The 17016-nt window shown below is 39.2% G+C and overlaps 3 protein-coding genes across 3 annotated transcripts; 2 read left to right on the top strand and 1 right to left on the bottom strand.

Annotated features, from left to right (window-relative positions):
* Positions 1 to 860: 860 nt before the first annotated feature.
* LOC108995139 lies at positions 861 to 1625 on the top strand. The gene has a single exon (XM_018970640.1). It carries the CDS (start codon positions 861 to 863, stop codon positions 1623 to 1625), a length of 765 nt encoding a protein of 254 aa, XP_018826185.1.
* Positions 1626 to 2602: 977 nt separating this feature from the next.
* LOC118348283 lies at positions 2603 to 3079 on the top strand. Its single transcript, XM_035689643.1, has one exon. The coding sequence runs from the start codon at positions 2603 to 2605 to the stop codon at positions 3077 to 3079; it is 477 nt and encodes a 158-aa protein (XP_035545536.1).
* Positions 3080 to 14196: 11117 nt separating this feature from the next.
* On the bottom strand, positions 14197 to 15917 carry LOC108995119 (lectin-domain containing receptor kinase VI.3-like). Its single transcript, XM_018970622.2, has one exon. It carries the CDS (start codon positions 15371 to 15373, stop codon positions 14420 to 14422), a length of 954 nt encoding a protein of 317 aa, XP_018826167.1. The 5' UTR covers positions 15374 to 15917; the 3' UTR covers positions 14197 to 14419.
* Between the last annotated feature and the right edge of the window lie 1099 nt (positions 15918 to 17016).

The following is a 17016-nucleotide window of genomic DNA, read 5'->3' as shown; positions in this document are numbered from 1 at the left end:
ATAATATCCTCTGGTTAATAAGATTTCTGCAGGTCTGTGGACGTAGGCAATTTGCAGAACCACATATATTGTGTGTCGTATTCTTGATCGTGTGTTTTTACTTTATTTTCTATCGTTGGTGTGTTTGTTTTGCATAACATTTCATAACAAAATTGAGTATTGCAAGTAAAATAATAAGTAAAATTATAAGCGAAGAAATTTATGAGCTTAACTCATATCATAAAATTGGTTCTACAAGAGAAGATTGCTCATTCCTTATAAAAATATTTAAGACCTTGTCCACAGACAATATTTAATTATTCCTCAACAATAAATACAACTAGCACTACTCAAATATTATTCCTTATAGTGTCACCTCTTAGGAAGTGCTTTCTTAGCATTCATGAGCTTTCTTGCAGTAGTGCAGTAAAGGAGAAAGTGAGAAACCTTGAATGAGTGGTGGGAAGGAAGAATCATCCTCTTCCCTAGGGACGAAAGAAAAAACTCAAAAAATGGCTAAAACCATCGAACCAGACCAAGGTTGGTTCAATACTGGTTCGATCAACTTTGTTTCTCAAAAATCTAAACTGATTTTTTAATTGATTCAATCCCGATTCTTGTGATTTAAAAATCGATTCCAACTAATATATATATATATATATATAATTTTTTATATCATATATATTATATACTATATATATTATAAAATTAATAAAACATAAAATTTTAATCTTATTATTTATACTTCATTGGCATAAACTTATTCTTAAATACAAATATTAATATCATAGCGAATTGAGTCTCCTCTCTTTTTCTCTCTAGAAAGTGAGGTGGTGGAAAACAGTTTTAACTAACTATGAGAAAGGATTGCATGGGGTGCCATGGAAGAGTCATCTGAAGGAGGAATGAAGAATCTGGAAGCACAATGGGAGAAGTTTAGGCTCTCGGAGGAGGAGATGCTTGTTGTTGATGTTGGAAAAGAAGTAGAGCAGGATGTATGGGAGTGTGGGGAACAAAGTATTGTGGGGAAGATATGCATGGAAAGATCAATTGGAATGGAGATTTTAGCAGTCACGATGGGGAAGATTTGGAGGATCAACAAGCCTGCTGAATTTCGTGAGATAGGCGATAATAAATTTGTGATTACCTTCCAATCTTTGAGTGATAAATTGCGAGTGCTAGATGGTAGACCATGGTTGTTTGACAACCACCTGTTTGCACTTAAGACATTTGAGAATTTTGCCCAGCGAAATGAGTGGAAGTTCGAAAGTGAGTGGTTCTGGATTCAGATCCATAATTTGCCAATGTTCTGCATGATGAAAGAGAAGGGAAAAGTGATTGGAGAGTCACTTGGAAGATTGATAGATGTGGATGTGCCAGGTGATGGTATTGGTTGGGGGGAATTCCTACGGGTAAGGGTGGAGATACCTCTGAGAAGGGCTGTGGTTAGAGGAAGATGGATTAAGGTAAATGAAACAAATGTATGGGCTAATCTTAAATACGAGAAGCTGCCCAAGCTATGCTTTCAGTGTGGTTGGTTAATCCATGGAGAGAAGGGTTGTGTGAGGGAGGGTGAGGGCAAGGGGATTGGGAATGTAGCTCAGGAGCAGTTTGGCTCGTGGTTAAGAGCTGAGAGGGGGCTTTAAAAGAAAGAATTATAAGGGAGGGGGTGTAGGAAGAAATGAGATATGGAATGCTAACTCGGAAAGAGCTTTTAAGGGTGAGGGAAGTGCAAATGATATGACTGTTGGGGGGGGGGGGGGGGGGGGGATCAGCTTCTATGGGAGGTAATGAAGAGGAGGTTGAGTCAAAGGAGGTGAGGGTCAAGGTGTTTAAGGAGGTCAGGAAAGAAGGGGAGTGTATGGAGAGCCAAGAGGTGGAGAAGGAAAAACATGAGGGTGAGGTATCCATAATAGAGATGATTAGGGTGGGAGGGATTGCAGAAATAGAAGAGGAGGGAAGAGAAATGATGGAAGGGGAAGGGCCTAGTCAATTTCATGAGGGGAGTGTGAAAGTAAAGAAGAGTGAGGTTAAAAAGACTTGGAAGAGGAGAGCAAGAAAAATGGGGAAAACAAATAGTTTCAGGCAAAGGTTAGTGGTAGGTAAAAGGTTGATGGTTAGGGAAGAGGAAGAGGTGGGAAGAGAAGGGGATTATATTAAGAAATTGAGGGTGGATACAAGAGAAGATGCTACTTCACTTTTGTGGGCAGGTGCTGCTAGGCAGCCCTGCCAAGATCAATGAGGGTTCTAAGCTGGAACTGTTGAGGTTTTGGCAACTTTAGGACAGTTCAGGTCCTTATAAGATTGCAAAGGAAAAGTTGTCAGACTTTGTTTTTATAATGGAAACAAAGTTGAGATCTAACAAAGTAGAAATAATTCAAAGGAAATTGGGATTTGAAGGTTGTATGATCGTGGAACCGAGAAGGTTAAGGGGCGATCTGTTAATGCTATGGAAGAATATGGGAGAGGTTGAATTGATGAATTTATCTCAATGGCATATTAGCCTTTGGATGAAGATGAATGGGGAGAGTAAGGGATACTAACAAGATTTTATAGGCATCCAGAAACTACCAAAAGGAAGGGATCTTGGGAATTGTTGCAAATGTTAAAACCTCCATCAGAGATGGGTTGGTGCATAATTGATGATTTCGATGAGCCGATTTCTCAAGATGAAAAATGGGGAATGAGAGGAGAGAGTCAGATGGAGGAGTTCAGAAATGTCTTATCTCTTGGTAGGTTGAGTGATCTTGGATGGAGGGGTACCAAGTATAATTGGAGCAATGGCCACTCAAATGGGTCTTTTGTAAAAAAAAGGCTTGATCATGCTGTTGCTAACCAAGTATGGAGAATGGGTTATAACAAGGTGGAGGTAGAAACAGTGGTAGCTTGGAGCTCCAACCACCTTCCTGTTTTGCTCTCTTGTTATGATGACAGCTCCTTGGAGGGAAGATTTGAGAGACCCTTTCTTTATGAATTGAGCTGGGATCAGGAAAAGGAGTGTGGAGACACTGTGAAAGAGGTGTGGAAGAGGAATGAGGGAATGAGAGGTAGTCTCTTAAGTGTTCAGAGGAGTCTAAAGTCATGCAACCAGGCTCTCTGAAAAGAAAATGGTCTATAGGGAAGAATTCGACGAGAGGGGTAAAGATCAAGATTCTTTCTGAAAAACTCAAAGAAATGAAAGAACAAGAAGGGCCTTCTAATGTAGATGAAATAGGACATGTGAATAGAGAGTTGGAGGAGTTGTTGGAATAAGAGAATAACTGGTGGAGGCAAAGAGCTAAGGCTCATTGGCTGCAACATGGGGATCGTAATACTAAGTTTTTTCACGCATGTCCAAGCCAAAGGAAAAAAAAAAGAATACTATAGTTGAAATAGCTTATGTGCATGGGTGTACTGTGAGGAGACAGGAAGCTATTGAAGGGGCTTTTAGAGAGTATTTTACAGGAGTGTATTCTTCCATTAATCCCTCTGAAGCTGATATTGAAAGATGTATATCAGATAGTGAGCCTAAAATTTCCAGTGAGAAGCGGATGGGCCTTGAAGGAACTTTTAGAAGAGAGGAGGTAGAAATGGCCCTGAGACAGATGTCACCTTGGAAATCCCCTGGATCAGAAGGTTTTGGGGCTAGGTTCTATCAGAGGCATTGGGACTCAGTTGGCTCTGAAATTAGTGATGTTGTGTTGGATTTTCTAAATGGGGGAACTATGGTGGCAGATTTAAACCACACACTCATAGCATTGTTCCCAAAGGTGAAGATGCCTAGGACTGTGATGGAGTTCAGACCAATCAGCCTTTGTAATGTCTTATATAAGGTGATTTCAAAGGTCCTTGCAAATAAAGTGAAAAAGGTATTGCCTGATGTTATTTCACAAACTCAAAGTGCGTTCATCTCTGATAGGCTTATTACTGATAATATTATGGTTGCATTTGAATTACTTCATTCAATGCAAACCAAGCATAAAGGAAAGTCTGGTAGTATGGGTGTGAAGATTGACATATCTAAAGCCTATGATAGAGTTGAGTGGCCATTTTTGAGAGCTATGTTGTTCAGATTGGGCTTTGGGAAGAAGATTACTAGATTTCTCATGCTATGTGTCCAAACTGTCAGTTTTTCAGTGGTGGTTAATAGCAAACCAGTGAAGAAAATCATTCCTTCGAGGGGGTTAAGACAAGGAGATCCCTTATCTCCCTATCTGTTTTTAATATGTGCAGAAGGCTTAAGTCACTTGTTTAAGAAAGCTGAAGGGGAATGGGTGATTAAAGGGGTGGCTGCAGTTAGAGGGGCTTAAGGGTAAATCTTCTGCTGTTTCCAGATAATTGTGTGTTTTTTGGGAAGGCTACAGTTGAGGAATGGAGGAACATGTATTTCATCCTTGAGTGTTATGAAAAGGCCTTGGGGCAGAAGTTAAACAAGCAAAAAACCTCCATCGTTTTTAGTAAAAACACGAAGGAATGTGATAGAAATGAGATACTCAAAGAAGCTGGTTCCATTATTTGTGATAGATATGAAAACTACCTTGGTTTGCCAGCTATTGTGGGCAGATCCAAGTATAATGCATTGAGGGGCCTTAAAGAAAGGGTGTGGAATAGGGTTCAAAATTGGAAAAATGCTTTCGTCTCAAAAGCAGGAAAGGAGGTCCTTATTAAGACTGTGTTGCAAGCAATTCCCACATACACTATGTGTGTTTTTAAATTGCCTAAGAGGCTATGTGAGGAAATTGAACAGCTCTTTGCTAAAGTTTGGTGGTCTCATCATAAAAAAGAAGATGGAATCCATTGGTGGAAATGGAGCAGATTGGGGCAGGGTAAAATGCATGGTGGGTTGGGTTTTAGATTGCTTGAGGATTTTAACTTTGCTATGCTTGCCAAACAGGGGTGGTGTATGCTCAAAGACCCTAATTCTCTGGTGGCTAGACTTTTTAAAGATAAATATTTAAAAGATTCCTCCTTTCTTGGTGCCTCATTAGGTAAATGTCCCTCTTTCATTTGGAGGAGTGTGTGGACTGCTATGGGGGTGATAAAGAGAGGTATGAGATGGAGGGTGGAAAATGGTCAATCCATACATATATGGGGACAGAAATGGTTGCCTAAGCTTATGACTAGCTGTGTTCAAACTCAAGTGAAGGTGCTAAATGCTGAAACTCGAGTGAGTGAACTGATTAATGACTCAGTTAAAGGGTGGAAGGAGGAGTTGGTGAGACAGGTTTTTGAAGAGGATGAAGCTGAAATGATACTTGCCTTGCCTATTATCCCCATGGGTGCAGATGATAGACTAATTTGGGATCAAACTAGTAATGGCAAGTATTCTTTTAGAAGTACCTACCATATGCTCCAGCAAGATAGGAGGAAGGGGGAAGGGGAAACCTCAGAGGGGGGCAGAGAGGAAACTATATGGAAGCAGATATGGAGATTACACTTCCCTGGGGCAGTAAAACACTTTCTGTGGAAACTGGCAAACAATATTCTGCCTACAAAGCAAAACTTATGGCAGAAAAAAGATAGTGAATAATGCCTTGTGTCCAATTTGTTTGATCGAAGAAGAATATGCTGTGCATGCTATTTGGTGGTGCCCAACAGCCACGGATGTATGGGCAAAGAGGGGAAGCCCTGTGCAAAAATGGAGAGTGGGTATGGAAAGTTTTTTCCAGTTATGGAAGGAACTGTACAACAAACTCACAATGGAAAGCATTGAGAAGATGATTCTAATAATAAGGAATATATGTCATAGATGGAATAAAATGGTCTTCGATAAAAAATTTGCAGATCCTGCTAGTATTGTACAGTGGTCAATAGCAGGATATGAGGAATTCAAAATGGCTAGAGGGAAAAATGAGGTGGAAGTAAATCCAAATGCAATTGATGTTGGCAACAAATTTGATAGGGGATGGAAGAAACCTAAGGAATTGAAATTAAAGGCAAATTTTGATGCAGCTATCAATGTGTCTTCTAAAAAGTTGGGTATTGGGGTGATTTTAAGAGATGGAAGGGGTCAAGTGTTTGTTGTAGCTTCTATTATAAGAGAAGGCAACTATGGTGCCTTTGGGGCTGAGTGTTCTATCATGTGGGAGGCTATGGTCCTATGTGAAGAGTTGGGAGTGAGACAGGTCATAATTGAAGGGGATGCATAAGGTATGATCGAAGCTGTGAAGATGGGAGAGAGGAATGATTCAAGTCTAGGTCATCTGGTGGAAGATCTGTAGCAGAAACTGAGACTCTATCTAGGGTGGGAGATTGGGTTTACTCATAGAGAAGGTAATGAGGTTGCTCATCAACTAGCAAAAAGGGTTGTACATGGGGTGAATTATTTGTATTGGATTGAGGAAGGCCCTGAGTGTATTACTAATCAGTTGAGGATAGACAAAATGTATACTGATACAGTTACGACTTGAAATTGAATACAATGAGGTTTATTTAAAAAAAAATACAAATATTAATATCAAATCATTAATATATTATTATTTATCCTCTAATATTTTTAAGAGTAAATTTAAAAATATATATTTTCTGTCAGACCATATAGTTGAATTAGGTCTAAAGGGATTTCCACATGCCTAGAAGTGTTATCGTATTTAATGTCCCAAAATGGCCACATGGGGACATGCCTGTGCCAGGCCACGGAAGTCAGAGGCCCATTGTATTTCCCATTTCCCATGATATATAGGACAAGGGAGGTAAGCTGAATTGCCGAAGGAGTCTCTCTTTGGTTTTTCCTTTCTTTAGAGATTCACAAGGATTTAATTTAAGAGTAATGCTTGGTACATTCGTGGGTGCATAAGCCTCACACAATCATTTTGAAAAAGCGTAGAGTTTACTATTAAAAAAATAATTTTTTTATGTGGTCCTGTATTTACTCATTTTTTTCAAATAGATTGTTCAACACTTGAGCACTTCACGACTGTAAATATCATTTCTCTCAATTTAAACATCAGAGATATCCTCCTCGGGGACTTCAAATCTCACCTTCATACGCAGGGTAACTGGTAGTAATAGGCATACCAAAATCCCTAAATTAACAAGACGAGTATATGTATTATGAATTGGCTAAAACTTATTTAATTTCCTATAGCATTATTAACCCAATGGTATCTAGCAGTAGAAATTAAGGCGATCAACTCTATTATAAAGATCAATAGGAGGGTTGAAAGTAAAAACTGGCAACCCATCAAACTGAACCGAACTGACCGGTTCAGTTTGGTTCAATGGTAGGTTTCAGTTACTGAGAATCGATTCGATTACAACCAATTCGATCCCAGTTTTCATGATTTGAAAATCGAATTAAACTGAATCGAATCAAAATATATATCTTTTTATTTTTTTATATTATACATATATATATTATACATATTATAAATTAATATAATATAAAATTTTAATCTTATTATTTATGTTTCCTTGATATAAACTTACTCTTAAACAAGAGTGTTAATATTCAGTTATTAACATATTATTTATTATTACATATTAAGTTACATTGTTACATATATAATATGGTATAATTGTGTGTGTATATATATATGTATATATATGTATATATATGTATATATATATATATATTGCAATAAAGGTGGGCACATCTTCGTTAGTGGACCACCTACTTACGAGCTCTAATCTATCTTACATGGAGGAGATGATGGTTGTGCCCTTACCACCAAAGTTCAGGTTCTCCACCATGGAGATGTACGATGGAGGGAGGGACCCCATTGAGCACCTGGAAACCTTCAGGACTCACATAACATTGCATGGTTTCTCGGGGGAGGCAGCATGCAGGGTATTCCCGCTGACCCTAAAGGTGTCAGCAAGAGTATGGTTTGGGTCTCTAGTGCCCAGCTCTCTAAACAATTTTGGAGAGTTGGCTAGACTATTTTTGACCCAATCTATGTCAAGTCGACGAAGGTGACGCCTAGCAACGTACCTCCTCACAATCAAGCAGGGAGAGGAGGAAAACTTGAAGACGTATCTGTCCCGATTCAATAGGGAGCGCATGAACACCGATGACCAGGACGAGAAAATAACCCTGGTAGTGCTTCTGGGAGGGGTCTAGCCGTGATCCCTATTCATGACTGAACTGGCAAGACGAACTCTCATGACGCTGCACGAGTTTATGGGTCAGGCCGATAACTTCATCAATGCTGAAGACACTCTTCGGGTCCTAATGGAGCCAAGGAAGATGGAGCTGGAGAGGGCGAAGAGAAAGGCAAGGGTCCCATCCAAGGTTAAGGTCTATGAGAAGCCGGAAAAGAGCTCCCATGACAAGAGAAGGGAGGAAGCTCAGATGAGGGGGCCGAGACCCCGCTTCGACTGACCCGCTTTCAAGACTGGAGCAGGAAATGAGGGGAAGGTCGACGGAAAGGAGCATGGACAGAGTTGATTGACGAAGAAGGGAGGAAAGCCCTCGGCAATGACCACCAGCACGAGGGCCGCATCAAGATCGCCACCGCTCACCACCGTAAGGGGGACCTCCACTTGGGAAATCCAGACAATAGTGCGAGGATTCGCAGGCGAGGGCACTTCCTCCTCATGCAAAAAGGTACACTCCAAGCGAGCTCTGTACCATGAGGTGTATTCAACGAAATAACACCCAGCCAAGCACAGAAAGCGAAGGGCCGAGCCGACCCCGGTTATCTCCTTTTAGGAGGCAAACGATGAAGGGGTCATTTACCTCAATGATGATGCACTGGTGGTGACCATGTTGGTCGCCAACTTCACCACCAGCAGAATCCTCATTGAAAGGGTGAAAGCTCTCCGGCTAAAGGCTCCATCTTCCCTTATCCTGTAATGCATTATTTAAATACTGTAAATTCTTGTTATTTAATGAAATGTATAATTTTCCACGACAATGCAACACATTTACTTTGAACTTTTGCGTTATTAACAAAACACCGACAATACAATCTATAATTAACGTAATCTGGAATGACAAAATCATCACCAAATCAATGCCTACCTTCCCTGCAATGTCAACTGGCGGAAGTGGGTCCAGTTCCAAACTGCCTGAGCAGCGTACCTCCAGCGAGATCAATGGGAGACTTAGGCTGAAGGCCGCTCTACCCCTCCTACGATGGAGAGTGGGTCCTCCCCCGCCCCCCCAGCAGCCCGAACAACTTACCATGACCCCCATCGCAGTGAAGAGTGAACTAGCCACATTGGTGTCCGAAAAACTTACCTCCCCCACGGGGTACCACAAGGAGGAGTACACTAGAGGCCCTTTCATCCTTCCCGCGGCGGAGTGCTAGCCAACCCTCGGAGGCTCGAAGACAAAGACTTACATTCCTTGAGAGTATCAATAGGTAGGAACGGGTCCAGTTCCGAACTGCCCGAACAGCGTACCTCCTGCGGGATCAAAGGGAGAGCTAGGCCGAAGGCCGCTCTACCCCTCCTGTGATGTAGAGCGGGTCCTGCCCCTGGCAGCCCAAACAACTTACCCCAACATCCGTTGCAACGAGGAGTGGGCTCAGCCCAACCTGACCAACACTTACATTCTCTGTGATATCAATGGGCGGGAGTGGGTCCAGTCTCAAACTGCCTGAATAGCGTACCTCCCACGGGATAGAGGGGAGAACTAGGCCAAAGGCCGTTCTACCCCTCCAGCAATGGAGAGCGGGTCATGCCCCTAGGCGGCTTGAACAACTTATCCCGACCCCTATCGTGGCAAAGAGTGGACCATTTATATCATTGTCTGAACTTACCTTTCTCGCGGGGTACCAAAGGGATGAGTGTAACACCTAAGGCTGCTTTATCCCTTCTTCGGCGGAGTGCAGACCAGTCCTCAGTTGCCTGAAGACAAAAGCTTACCTTTTTCGTAAGCGTCAATGGGCGGGAGCGGGTCCAGTTACAAACTACCCAAAAACTTACCTTCCCGTGGGATTCAAAGGGATAAGTCACGCCAAAGGCTTCTTTAACCCCCTCCCCCAGGCGGAAGAGTGCGGTTCTAGCCCCTTAGCGGTCTGAATTCTTAGCCCAACCTCCATTGCGATCGAAGAGTAGGTTCAGCGCCAGCCTGACCCAAATCTTACATTTTCCTGCGATGTCAGTAAGCAGGAGTGGCTTTAGTCTTAGAATTCCTAAACAAATTACCGCCCCGCGGGGGAATAGGGGCGAGTTGAGCCGGAGGCTGCTCGGACCCTGCCGCGGAGGAGAGCGGGTCCAACATTGATGCCCGAATACTTACCTCGACTCCCATAGCCGCGAAAGAGAAGACTGGCCACACGGCCGTCCGAAGAAGTTACCTCTTCATGGAATCAAATGGGTGGGTTTGACTTAAGGCATCCCGACTCTTCCTAATGGAGTGTGGGCCTAGTCTTTCGACTACCCAACATGAATAAAGTCTCCAAAGATGAAACGTCAAAACAACGGGTGCACCACCTCAAAGGCCAAATAGCCTAGTTGAATAACAGGCTACACGACACCCAGTGTAGCAAAAACAGCCTTGTTTATTTATATTCAACTCCATGGCCACGGTGCTACTCGGAGGGACATAGAGACGAGTTAGCAAAACACTTCCCGACCTTTCCCCCGAGGAAGCCGGCGGCAGCAGACGAAAGCCAATGAACACTAACAACACTTCTCTTCTTTTTACATGCCAGAATATAGCACAACAAAACAAAAAAGGAAGAACGGGGAGACTTGGCGGGGTAAAGCACATCCAAGAGACAGACGGGAAGAATGAGCAAATCGGTGTAAAAGAGAAGTCAAGAAACATCGGGCTAGTCCAACAGTATCGCTAAAGGCCCCAAAAGGACGACTACCTAACAAGGGTGAGCGAAGACAGTATAAGCAGGAGAATTGTTAGCAGCAGGGTTGTCGAGAATAGGTTGGGCGCTAGCGAGGTGAACCGTAAAGCTCTGAATAACGACAATTCCCTCCACCTAACGCCAATCCCATAATTCCTATGATATAACCCCCAGACAGGCCATAAAAAAAGGGAGAAGAAGGAAACAATAGAGAAAAGTAAACAAAGGGCTTGACTCGATACCCGGCCCCAGCGCCCAAACCAACCCATGAAGCAAATCGCCTACAAGAAAAAATAAGAAATGATGAATGATGGGATGGATAGGCCTGACGTCACTCGGCCACACTCTGCTTATGGGGACTTGTACAGGGCAGAGCAAGAAAGAAGGAAAACCTTTGATCTTCTGACATGGGGATATCAACAGACTACCGAAGATAAAGCAAATCGAGGAACCACGCTGCATTAATGTCACCACTACCCTAACTACACGCCACATTAATGACTTCATCGCAGAGGCACTCCACATTAAAAGACTCTAACAAAAGAAACAGTACAAAGAACATGGACTCCATGGGGATAGACACGATCTGTACCCCCAGACTCCAAGTATAAATAGCAATCTCCAGGTATGAGAAACACTCTCCGATTCCTAAACTCTTTCATTATTTACAAACTTTCAAAACACGATAACGATACCAACTTTAGTATCGGAGACTCCCCGATCCCAAGGCCACCCTTTTCCAGTTGCCCTCTTCTTAATTTTCGCTAGCCCAATTCTAAAGACCTGAGTTGTTGAAATCTAGCTCAAAGGTGTACAAAACACAACGTTAACAATATCTTTATTAAAATTATATTGATAATTAATCATAAAGAGACCTACGTACCTAAATAGTATGTTTTTCAATAGTGGATTGCATAATGTCTTTCTCAGCATGCTGATGGAGTAGTAATATATACATACATATATATATATATATATTATAATATATATGGTGAGAGAGATGCATGCGTATATTAATGTTTTTCAATTGCGCAAGATCCCAATTTGAGGCGTAAAGGTAAGTAGGAAATTAAGGTCCGGTTACCGTACAAAAGTTTCTAACTCATTTTAATTCATTTTATTTAGTCGTTATAATTTTTTAAATTTTTATATAAAATATAAGAAATAATTTTAATTTTTTTAAATTTTAAAATAATAATAATATAAAAAAATAATATTTTATTTAATTTATAATTTTTATCTCAACTCATCTCATCATGATAAACAAGCTGGTAACATACATCAATGGCGACAAGTTTAGGATTAGCCTCCTTTTTCTTTTATAAATTTATGAGCTTGTCCAGACGTTTTTCACTCAACCATCTTTAATTTCCATGCACGTCTGTTTTCTGAAACTATCGGCCTCTATGTTTATATTTGTTTACCAATTTAATTAATAGACATATTTTAGACATTTATAATATGACACAGATTTTGATCTCTTTTTTTTCATGTTATTTTTGTGATTAGGAGCTTGCTTTAGGGACTAAAATTTGGGATAAATGTTCAAAGACTTGGCAAAGATTTTTGGTGCTTTACCCATTTTATAGTCTAATCTTACCTAACTAGGGACGCAAAGATATATTCATATGGTATCTGTAAGGAGATTTCCTCCCACTTCACAAGCTCACTAGACTTTGACCAGATACTCAGCCCTAGGATCCAAACTTGCTCATAAAGTAAGTCGTCTATAAAAAAAAAGTAATCAATAATAATTGATGGGACGGACAGGTCTAACGTCGCTCAACCACACTAAGCTCATGAGGACTTGTACATGGTAGAATGAGAAAGACAGAGAACACTTGATCCTCCGACATGGAGACATTGACGAACCAACGAAGGTAAAGCAAATCGGGAAACCATGCCACATTAATAACACTGCTACTCGAGCTACACGCCAAATTAATGACGTCGTTGCAGAGGCACGATTTTTCCCCCCTAGACTCTCTGTATAAATAGCAACTTCCAGTTCCAGGTACGAGATATGTTCTCTGATTCCTAGACTCTTTCATTATTTACAAACTTCTAAAAGACGATATTATCTTTGGCATCGGAGACTTCCCGGCCCCAAGGCCACCCTCTCCCAGCTACCTTCTTCTCTATTTTTGCAGGCCCAATCTGAAGACTTGAGTTGCTGGAACCTGACCCAAAGGCATACGAAACACGACGTTAACATGATTTATTGGTAATTGTATATAAAATATTGAACTGATATTTTTTATCCTAATAATGCATGTGGGAATTTTTGTGAAAGAAATGAGAATTTGTCACATGTGATGAATATATAATGCGGTGTTGAAGCAAAGAAAAATTATATTATCTGTGTAAATCAAATCATTCGAATTTTAAAATATATCTTTGAAATCAAATTATACAATGTAAGCATTTTATTAGGTGTATTCTACGTACCGACTTGAAAATAAAATAATTCTTAGACAAGTATATATTTGGTTATGGATGTTTTAGATCAAAACGTAACAAATTAATGAATAAAAAGAAGAGAAACTCAACAAATAAATTAGTTAATTGGATTAGTAGAAACCAAAACAATTGTAAGAACCGAACGAATTGAGGAATAGTTGGTGCATATAAGGTGTGATACCCCATATGATATGGATAAGAGCAGGTGGTGTATGAGATCCCACATTACTTGGGAATGAGAAGTTATTGCTCTTTATAAAGTTTCAATGAAGTTCCAATTGTATCATTGACTAGTCATTTTAGAGTATAGGTTATGTGGTTTGGGCCTTCCATTGAAGCGTTACATAAAAAATACTAAACTTAGCAAAAAAAAGTTGCAAGGAAAAACTTAGAGGAGCTTCATGACAATGATAATCATTTTCAACACATGAAATTAAGCAATTCCAATGCCAAAATATTGTTAAATCTGATTGTGGACTCAACTTGTAAGTTTAGGATCAGTGAAAAATATTCCTCATTACCCGCAATGTATCTAGCTATATATAATATTATCCAGCAATTCTTATTTCTCGTAAGGGATTGAGGTAAAAGCCTCCCCCATCAAAGTATCCAGCAATGAGTCCATGGAGACAAATATTTTCAAAGAAACTACAAACATTATCGAACAAAATAATTTTATTAATCTAACCCTCCATGCTATAGGACAACAGCTGGATCGCATAGAAGAAAAAGTAGAAAAGCTCATTTCTACTCCATCTTCAAAAGACTACTGGTTTTGATTTTCAAAACGAACAGGCCAGTAATAAATAAATAAATAAACTGTAATTGGGTCTGACCAAATACTAATTTAAAAAGTAAGAAGTAATAAAACAGAGAAAATAAATATTATAAGATTCTAGATTGAAAGAATTGAAGGGTTTTTTTTTTTTTAAAAAAAAAAGCAGGAAACAATTGAAGGTTGACAAACCATTTAAATAATAAAAGCCGTATCAATCATTCATCTTTTGAAATTTCATTCCAATCAAATTCCGTATTTAATTCATTGGTTGCGTGTCCATATGAAGAATAATAATAGAGTCAACGACCCAATATTTATGGACCTCCTAACCATACCAAAAATACATTATTAGTCTATCCTTCAAAGAAAAATTAAATACATTTTATTTTATATATGAAAATCAATGTGACAACACTATTTCAAAATTCAATTAATACAAATACCTCAAGAAAAATTCAATTAATACAAGCTACTAGGGTCCCAACAAAATAATCGTTAAAACAGATAAAGTGGCAGTCACTGCAGTAACTTGGGGTTTGAAAGATAGACTTTTCTCCTCTGGAGGTGGCGCAGGAAGTTGTGAAAGATTTAGTGGAGGAGCAACTCCTTTCGTCGAAAAACTCCATCCTAAGATGTAATGAGAGCTTGATTTCTCGCCCGTTGATGCGGAGAAACCAACATACATGCTATCCAAAAGAATGGAAGTCAGATCTTTTTGCAGAGTAATGAGGGGTTTGCTCGGTTTCGGTTTCTTTGCTGGAGATATTGTAACATTCACAACTTTTTGCTGCCCATCATATTCTATCCAGGCAAGAATACGATCACCGCTCTCCAATTTAATATCTCTTTCGTTTTGTTCATTGCCCTGCTCACTATAAGCAGCTGGTCTAGCTGCCACGGGATTAGACATGCCATTGATGTTGATCCCCACATGGTTTCCTTCAGAATCGGAAGGCTCGTTATACCCTTTAACCGTATCAAATTCAACAGCAAATATATGATTGGAAGAATTTCCATCGTTGGATTCCTTGAAAATTCCAAGGTAATGCTCATCCTGAGCTCCAGGAAGGTGCTTGTCGGGAGACAAAATGAAAGCAAAACCATGACCACCTCTGCCGGAGCCTGGGGGGATTATGCAAAAAACAAAAGATGTGCTGAAAGAATAAGCGTTTCGGGATGAAGAAGAACTACTCCTGTTAATGATCGGAACGGGTTTGGTATAGAATGCATGGCCTGTAACGAAGTTTGATCGATTGGTGAGCCGAAGTAAACCAGTGGGCTTGGTAAAAGAGGCTCCCTCTGTGATGAGACTTGCTTCCTGACCTTTGAATCCATGAAAGACGAATTCAACGTTTTGAGATTGAGCAACATGATCAGGAAATAAGATCAGACATAGGAAAGCAAAAAAACAAAGTGATAAAGTCATGGAAGTATGAATGAGAGCCGACGTAAGGATTGATCAAAGACGTAAAGCACAAGAACAACAATTTATCAGAACTTTAAAGGAGAATTTTGGTCGTTAGGTACTATTCTCTCACCGAGTGAAATATGGAGATGGGAGAGTTGAAGAAGTCAAAGTTCAAGCAGGACAAAAAATACTTGGTCCCTGGAAATTACAGACCACCAACGGCGACACAGTGCTGTCTATTCTACTCTGTTGTCTTTCAGTATCACACCATTAAATCCATGAGATGGATCCTACGTAGCTCTCAATGTGCTCTGGCCACATCAAGTTCCGTAGTGGAGGAGGGATTGAATTTTCTAAGTTCGGAAGACTTTGACGTCCGGTAATGACCAATTCATCGATCCAGTTGCTAAGAGATGAGAGCCACAAGATTAATGATTTTGTCGCTCGACTCTTCTTCCTAGTCTCCTTTGGTTGTAGAAAATGACATTTTTTTCCTCTTTGCATGCAAGAGCTGAGATCCTTAGTTTGTACGACACTCTGGAAAATAATAATGCCCGGCCAGTTGTAATTATTGCGTGTATGCAGTTAAATTACTTAATTCTACTCATTTCTACTCTAGGAATTTTTATTATTTTTTCCTTTTTTTTTTTCATTAAATCTTATTTTATTAAAAGGTCATTAAAATCTTTAACCATCTAACGTGTAGTTTTTTCGTAGAATTTAATGAAAGATCATATTTGATCAAAAAGTTCTTAAGATCTTTGATCATTTGACGTGTAATTTTTTTTATTGAATTTAATGAAAGATCATATTTTACTAAAAGGTTCTTAATATTAAATTAATAATATTTTATTATTATATAAAAAATAAATAGATAATTCAATATGGATGCAGACCAATGTTTATACTTTACTAAAATTTAGATTTTTTTAATCTTGATTTTTTGTCTTTATTTAACCTTGTAGTTTATTTTTCCAGACAAATAAGTTACTAACTTTTTATTTATTTTTTTATTTAAATCGTTATGTCAGGTGCATTCCAAGACTAACGCATCCGGGATTGTTTCTTAGTATATATATATATATATATATATATATTATTTGTATGGAAAAGCAAAAAACAAAAAAAAAATCTTATAACTAACGCTAGCTCCCAGCAGGAGGAGCTGAGAGTGGTGACTGTAGCATAATCTTTTCAATTATCATTATTCTATAAAATGATGTGGTATTAGATAATTAAAAATTATTTATTATATTTCATTTATAAATCTATTATCTAATTTCATATGATATTGAAATAGGATAATAAAAAAATAGAAAGATTTGATAAATAAGCATTGGAGTACATAGTTAAAAAACAGAGATTTGGTAAATAAGCAGACCACGGTGGGTGTACGTACTTGCATATTTGTGGTCAACAACCCTCATATATATCCATTTACATGAATATTAGTAAATATACTAGTAGTTTATTTGTCTTTCACATTGGACTTTCTTCAAACGTATAAATATATTTGTAGTAATCACTTGGACATTTGCTCAGTGGAGAGGGAAAAAAAAAAAAGATAACTGCATTATAAAAAAAATTATATTTTCTTAACTATATATAGATAGATAAGAAATATAAATAACATAACTGCATCATAATAAATTATAAAAAAA

The sequence above is a fragment of the Juglans regia genome, chromosome 4, assembly GCF_001411555.2.
Source record: "Juglans regia cultivar Chandler chromosome 4, Walnut 2.0, whole genome shotgun sequence".
Classification (NCBI taxonomy): Eukaryota; Viridiplantae; Streptophyta; class Magnoliopsida; order Fagales; family Juglandaceae; genus Juglans; species Juglans regia.
This window is presented reverse-complemented; position numbering and strand designations above follow the sequence as displayed.